This window comes from Olea europaea, unplaced genomic scaffold, assembly GCF_002742605.1.
Source record: "Olea europaea var. sylvestris unplaced genomic scaffold, O_europaea_v1 scaffold224, whole genome shotgun sequence".
NCBI lineage: Eukaryota > Viridiplantae > Streptophyta > Magnoliopsida > Lamiales > Oleaceae > Olea > Olea europaea.
In genome coordinates, this window is record NW_019240442.1 from 588,815 (window position 1) to 596,711 (window position 7,897).

Below are 7,897 nucleotides of genomic sequence, written 5' to 3' on the forward strand. Positions count from 1 at the left end.
AAAAAAAAAAAAAAAAAAAAAAAAAAAAAAAAATATCCAATTGAACAAAGAAAACGCAAAAGATAAATTTGATGTGTGATATGGTTTATTATGTTAACATTAAAAATAAATGATGATTAGACATATCAAAGTAGAAAATTATACAGGACAACACGAACAAGAAACGAGTGCGAGTGTTCAATTATTTTGTAAGGAAATTAAAATAGAACAAATAAACAAAAAGAGAAAAAGAGAAGGAAAAAAAATTGAAAATCAGGGGATGGCAATTCCTGACTTGATCTTCTGAATGGTAGCAATATCAGTCTTGAATGCTTTGGCAAGTATTGCATCATCAATTCCTGTGCCAAACACTGAATTGGGCACTGATACCGTGCCAGCATTTGCGCTTCCAAACGCAGAAATGGCGATAGCCGGATTCTGATGGTTTCGGTTATACTGATAATGAGCAAGCCCCTTAGGAAAAACAAACATGTCACCAGCCTCGAGTTGCTTAGTGTAAAGAATATTTTTCGTATCAACAAAAGCCACTTCTAAGGTTCCAGACACTGAGAAAAGAAGCTCAGTAGCACGAGGGTGGGTATGCGGGGGGTTGATGCCTCCAGGAGGGAATTTTAGAATAGCCATTGACACACTTTGTCCATCTAAAGCTGGAAATTCGACCAAACCAGCCTTTGTCACCATTAGGGTTCCTTGGATTGGATCAGGTAGGTCTCGGAATCCTGTGAAAGTGAAGAAAGTTCCATTGACAGACGAGAAATTGGCCGGTGTAATGAAGTCAGACGTTATGTCTGGGTCACTGACTACTGCATCGATGAAGGCAAAAACTAACAGCAAAGGCAGAAAGGATTGAATAAAATTCAAGGCCATTTTTGATAAATGCTGAAGGGATAGTTTCTTATCATCTTATATATGTATTTATAGGGGATTTTTTTCTGCTTAACTTTGTCCAATTGAAAGGGCCAAATGGTTTTCTATTCCTGGCTGGTGGTGGAATTCACTATGTTGGATATTTCTTTCATTCCTGGATAAACTGATGGAGACATCCTAATTATAGAACATACAGCTAATATTCCTCATTATATCCTAACATAAGAACAAATAAGAGAATGTGAGTACGGACATAGTACAAGAGGGAGGGTTATATCAAGACTATGTTATAAATAAGCTCTCATTCGTAACATGACGTTATCCTAGAATGCACATTTAATGATGGAAGTTTAGAATAAAACTAATATGTAGAACTAGGTAAAACTCTCGAATTGAACCCGAACCGGTTCCGAACCGAACTAAGCAATTCTTCTTAAGTTAAATACCCGAACGGATATTTGAATCGAGAACCAATGAATTCAGTTCAGTTCTCGATTCTAAATCAAGAATCGAATCTTCCTAATTTTTTTAATTTATTTATTTTATATAAGTCAAATTATTTTTTCTATATAAATTTACTAACTAGTTAATTTAGCTCAAACCCAAAAATATGATTTTTCTATTTCTAATTTTCATTCTAAACCCAATTCAATCAAATTGACCTAAATTTCACCCAAATATGTAATTATATCGTAGTGTCATTTCTACTGTTTTGAAGAAATAATATTGAAACTCGACAGCATCTCTCTTAATTATTGTGAACTCGCTATCTTTTTTTTCTTGTGATTTTAATAACTAAATCTATGAAGAACTAAGAAAGAAATATGTAAAAGACACGTAAAACTGAACTACATTATTTTGTAAGAGTTAAGACTGAATATGTCATTAGTTGAATTGATGTAGTTTTGTAAATATTAAAAAAATTAATTATAGTATGGAACTCGAGAATCAAACTGAACCAAATTGAATGGAACAAAACCTGAACAGTTCTATACTTAAATTTGGACCCGACAATTCCACTTACTAAATATCTGAAAATTTTAGGTCCGATTCGATTCTGACAAGAGCCGAACTGAACCAGACCTCACTTGAAGTAGTTGTGAAACAATACCTCCGTGCCCTCTTGGGGGCGCAAGGTGTTACTGCTACTCCAATGAATAAATGGTGCCTGAAAAATGAGGGCGAGGGTTTCTCCCTCGTTTTACCTTCGATGTAAAAATTAATATACGGTGTTACGAAAAACAAGAACGAAATTCAAATAGCCAAAAATTTTCTCCGTCCATACCTATTTCGCCTAAAGTGTATTTATAGGGGAGTGGAGCAATGTGACTACTGTGCGGTTATGGTGCCATGTATCCCACGTAACCTCTTCCACTACCTCCACGTTCTGAGTAGGGGATCTTCAAGTACTTGCTGTTGAACGTACACATGACAACCGGTATGTAAATCTCATCAATTCACTGATGATTTTATGGCTAAGTATTGGTTCGACTGCGTAGTGGTAAATGGTCGGCCCGGTATAGATGTAGTGTGCTCGTGGGGGTCGACTACCCGACATAGACGTAGAGTGCTCATAGAGTCAACAGTTCAGGTAGAGTGCTCATGGAGATCGACTACTTGGCATAGATGTAGAGTGCTCATGGGGGTAGATGACCTAGCATGAGGGTTGAGTGCTCATAGACGTAGAACGCTCATAGGGGTCGATAGCCCGACATAGACGTAGAGTGCTCATGGGATCGACGGTCCATCATAGACTTATAATGCTCATGGAGATCGACGACCTAGTGTAGACATAGAGAACTCATGGGGGTCGACGACCCAACATAGAGGTAAAGTGCTCATAGGCGTAGAACAGTCATGGGGGTCGACGATCTAGCATAAACGTAGAGTGTCTATTGAGTAGCCTTCACCTTGTTAGTCATCGTGGACAATTATTAATATCATCCAATATCAATACTTAACCCTACTAATATGTCATGTAATGTAGTTGTTTTAGATCTTTCAAAACGTGAACAACAAATTGAACATATATCAAAAATAATTCACGTAGATGATCACAAATTCAATGGAAATAAGGCTTAGCCTCTTTTCAGCCCTCATTTTCTAAAACTCATTTTCTACCCAATCATGCTACATGAATATCAACGTTGACATAAAATGTGATATAATATCACGTGATACTATATTATTAGACAATTTAAAATACAATCAATTTTTTCATTTAATCATCTACTGTCACATGTAATTATGTCAAGTTTTATGTCAAGTCTTTAATGCAAAGTAGCTTTATCACTTTCAACCACATGTTTTATAAATTTCGCAACTTTTATCAACTTTTCAAATTTCAATAACACGTCTTATTAACTTTTATCAAACTCCACTAAAAATTTAATTTTTACCCAAACCAAACAGGGTCATAGTTTTTCTCCTCCTATGAGATATAACTTGACTAGAAGTGTGTCTGTAAGGTTGGCGCATTTTTGGACAGCTTCAATTTGCTTAACAAGAACCAATATGCTGGCGCCAGACAACATTGTACTACTTTGATGTTGTAATTTCTCAAACAGCCTCCCAAATATCGAGAAGTAAGCATATGCCCTAACAGGGTCATAGTTTATCTCCTCCTATGAGATATGACTTGACTAGAAGTGTGTCTGTAAGGTTGGCACATTTTTGGACAGCTTCAATTTGCTTAACAAGAACCAATATGCTGGTGCCAGACAACATTGTACTACTTTGATGTTGTAATTTCTCAAACAGCCTCCCAAATATCGAGAAGTAAGCATATGCCCTAATGCCAAATAATTTGGGAGCCTCATCTCCAATGGGAATAGCCGGTTAACTATTTTGCAACCAACAATGACACGAACCCTCGTGTTTGACAAAAGGTTTTGAATTTTCTGGTGTATCCATGAATAATCTTGTGACGGGTCTCACGCGCTAGACTTACTACAGAAATCGAAGGTCGGAAATGGTGAAAATATATTATTAATTCGCCCAATTAAGAGTTCTCTTCTATAATGGAGTTAAAATATCCCCATTACCACTGAATTTATTTTCAAATGTTTCTCAATTGTTATTGAACTCTAAAAGATCCTTGAATTATCATTGAACTTTCTTAAATGTTTTTTAATTGTCATTGAACTTTAAGGGTTCATTTGGATGTAAATGTGGAATTTGGATGGAAATAAAATGAATTCCAAGAAATTGAATTACCTAGAAATTATTTTCCTGAGAATTGTAAATTATTGTGTTTGATTGGTATAATTTTCCACGTAAAAAATGTTGAAATAAAAGTATTTTTTTGTGTTCTTTGCATGAAAATTGTTAGTGAAAGGATTAGAATTTACTAATATTGGAAATGAAATTTGTTTCCATTACCAAAAAAAATAAAAATCAAGAAAATCATCTATCTTTTGATATTCATTTGACTTTGTTTTATATGAAAATTGTTTACTAAAATGAAAGAATTTGTTACAATTGTTAATAAAATTTATTTCCATTGTCCAAAAAAAATAAAAAAGTCAACCGGGAAAATGAAAAACCACCTAACACATGAGAAACTGAATTCCTCCATTTCGTGGAAAAGGTGCACGTGTGATTGAAAGTTGGAAATTCAATTACCTAGAAAATTGATGCCATCAAACATGTAAAAAGTTGGAAAAGGGAAAATCTTTTCCATTTTCCATGGAAAAGTTGCCATATCAAACATGGCCTAAAAGTTCTTTGAATTGCCGCTGATCTTAACAAAATATTATCTCATCCATTTATCCATCAGTCACCATTTTAGAAGTTAATGGACTTTAGGAACTTATCAAAATGTTATCTTATCCACAATCCCATCTATAATGTCATTTAGTCTGTTAACTTTTAAAATTGCGAAGTGACGAAACATTTTGATAAGTTCAATGACAACTCAAATAACTTTTAAAGTTCAATAAGACTTAAAAAATAAAAAATAAAAAGTTCAGTGGCAACTCAGAGACATTTTAAAGTTCAATGGTAATTTAAAAACATTCGAAAAAGTTCATAAGCAATTGAGATATTTTAGTCCCTATTTGACGTCCTTTTTTATTTCAAAACTACACACTCTTTTTTTTTTACCACACATTCACACAATAAAATATTCTACACATAAATTCAAAACTTTTTCTATTTTTTAACCACACATTCTCTAAAAATTCCCTATTCAAAACATTGAAAATCCTACATAATGGGCATCAAACAAGGCTTAACCTTCAATAATGATTCTAGATACAATCTTACAAGAAGAGCCTGTGAAATCAATTCCAGTGGTGGCGGTAGTGTCGAAGCAACAAATAGAAAATATTTCTCTGTGTGTTTCTCAAGATCATTGGGTGCATGCTATAGTTTTCATCACTACGTGAGCTGGTGAGGAAACACGCAATTTTGGATTCTAATGCCTGTCTTTTAACAAATAACTTTATCGAAAATTTCACATTTCTACACAGTTTTTCACGATTATGTTATCTTCTTAATGCTCTATAAATTCCCCTCTAGCCCTAGCAAAGAAGCACATAATTGATAATTCTCTTATTCAAAATGGCCCTTCTGCCTTCCATTTTATTTTTCCTAGCGGTTACACTTGTTACCCTTCAAGTAGCACTGGCTGGGGACGCAGACATATTATCAGACTTCATACCACCGTCAAACACCACCGTGCCACCGGACGGCAGTTTCTTCACCTACACCGGGTTGCGTGCCGCCACCGTCCCGAACATGCCGCCAGATTTTAAAGTTTTCAAAGCTAGTATGGCCGAATTCCCTGCTTTGAATGGGCAGAGTGTTTCATTTGCAGTTCTAATGTACCCACCTGGCACTGTCAACCCACCCCACAACCATCCCCGGGCTTCCGAGCTTCTTTTCCTTCTCGTAGGCTCTCTCGAAGTGGGATTCGTCACCACGACTAACGATCTCTTTAACCAAACACTTCAAGAAGGTGACATTTTTGTCTTCCCTAAAGGGCTCGTGCATTTTCAGTACAACAGGGACGAAAAAGCTCCGGCCATCGCAGTTTCTGCATTTGGCAGTGCAAGTGCAGGAACAGTTTCTATTCCAAGTGCTGTTTTCAACACAAGTATCTATGATCCAGTCTTGGCTGCGTCTTTCAAGACTGATGTCGTCACTATTAAAAGACTCAAATATGGACTTTCCCATTGAAGGGCGGTAAGAAAGAAGAAGAAGAATTACAGACAATAAAAGCATTATATAATACTCAGGTTTTGAAGTCTTGCATTTTTTCCCAGTGTACGGGTTTTGAATAATCATATTCAATTTAAAGGCAGTTTCGATGTAATAAATTTATAACTTTGTTATTGTGCAAGGATTAATTATTTAAATGATCATTAGAAGTTCAACGTTATGGGAGACAATTCCCTGAGCTGAGCTCAACTCTTGTACAAATCTTGGTCTCAACTCAGCCCTTTGACTCGTGGGTCTCATAGACCTAGCCAAGCTGCCCACAAATTGGCTCTTTTCTTTTAGGAAAAAAAAAAAAAAAATGTATATATATATATATATATATATATATATATATAGCAAAATAAGCCCAAAAGCTGTTGGGTGCAGAAGTTCCAATAACATTCCAAAGTGGATTATAAAGAACGAGATTTAATAACAATATTGAAGTATACTAGATCACACCACGAAAACAGAAGATTGAATTTGTAAAGAAAGAACACAAAGTGTAAACGCAGAAGAACGATGTTTATTAATTCAACAGTATGGAGAAAACAAGACGACCTAACAATACTGCTTCTATGTTATTCTCTACAAATTGACCAGAGGAGCCTCGTATTTATAGGCCAACCCTAGAAGAGTCCTAAAATGCAAGAAAATATATTACAATTAGGAGACCCAATTTTAACAAGATTTTGCTTCTTTATTTAACTTAGTTTCCTTAAACCCTAGGTTAATATTCTCCTAGTCCAAGTCGAATACGCCTCTTCAAAAGATTTCTATTTGAGTTATACTCCTAACAATTTCCAGCTTGACTCAAATTTCGGTGCTACAAATGAAACTCCTAGATTTCAAATTCATCTTCATCGAAATTAACTAGCCGAATCTCCTTAACACAATAACCGCTCCATATAAACCAAACACCCGTTCTCTACCCGGCATCCACAACCGACACCTGAACCCAATCCCAGGGTTCCCAATTCTACCAAGGAATTAATGTTGATCACATGGGGTTGAAGCACACCCTGTAGTAAGAACCAAACTAGATGCTTAATCAGAAGGCCCCTTGCTAGAACTATCGCCTTCAACGTCCCTAGAAGCATCCCAGACATTGTTGATGTTCGTCAAAATCCCATAAACGTACGGGTTCATTGTACAAATAATAATCGTAATGAGAGAGTTATCGTCCCACAGGAAATAAGGACCAATTTTAGTATATTTGATATATTTAAATTCGTGTTTGTAATCAAAAGACGAACGAATGAATAGCTAAATAATTTTTATAACTAAAACTTGTGAAAACAATGAAAGTTGGTTTAAAAATCAAATGTGCGAACATATTGAATTTCTGACATCACTGATCAATTCTTAGTGCTAATTCTCAACCAATGATAATTATCTCACTTCATGCAATTGAAACAATCGATAATTCCTTAAGTTATATATTATTCTTTCCCGAGATATAATAAACATATGGTTACCACGAGACGATCATATTTCTAATCCGAATTTATATGACAAACATGCATTGACATTTAGAATTATCGCATATGATCGCACATGCCACAAATATTATTCCTTACATTTATTGCTCGTGTGTCCCAATAATAGTTATCTACCTATTGTGAGTTTTCTAACACTAGGAATAAGCAACTTATTGTCCTAATGGTGCACAAACATTAAAACAATGTAAATATGCATATTAATGGAATCACAATGCAAGAATTAACATAAAAATATAGGTCTCAAATTAAAACTAAGAATTAAAAAATTTTGTCATCCATCCAATACATGAAAATATTTAGCCTAGCATTTGGAATTAAACAAATAA

The 7,897-nt window shown here is 35.0% G+C and overlaps 2 protein-coding genes across 2 annotated transcripts; one reads left to right on the top strand and one right to left on the bottom strand.

Annotated features, from left to right (window-relative positions):
• Positions 1-252: 252 nt before the first annotated feature.
• Positions 253-867, bottom strand: LOC111380996 (germin-like protein 9-3). The gene has a single exon (XM_023004680.1). It carries the CDS (start codon positions 865-867, stop codon positions 253-255), a length of 615 nt encoding a protein of 204 aa, XP_022860448.1.
• Positions 868-5,424: 4,557 nt separating this feature from the next.
• On the top strand, positions 5,425-6,048 carry LOC111380997 (germin-like protein 9-3). The gene has a single exon (XM_023004681.1). It carries the CDS (start codon positions 5,431-5,433, stop codon positions 6,046-6,048), a length of 618 nt encoding a protein of 205 aa, XP_022860449.1. The 5' UTR covers positions 5,425-5,430.
• The last annotated feature ends 1,849 nt before the right edge of the window (positions 6,049-7,897 follow it).

Excerpts from the sequence above, each read along its gene's own strand:
- LOC111380996 (XM_023004680.1), bottom strand. The coding sequence starts at position 867 with ATGGCCTTGAATTTTATTCAATCCTTTCTGCCTTTGCTGTTAGTTTTT.
- LOC111380997 (XM_023004681.1), top strand. The coding sequence starts at position 5,431 with ATGGCCCTTCTGCCTTCCATTTTATTTTTCCTAGCGGTTACACTTGTT.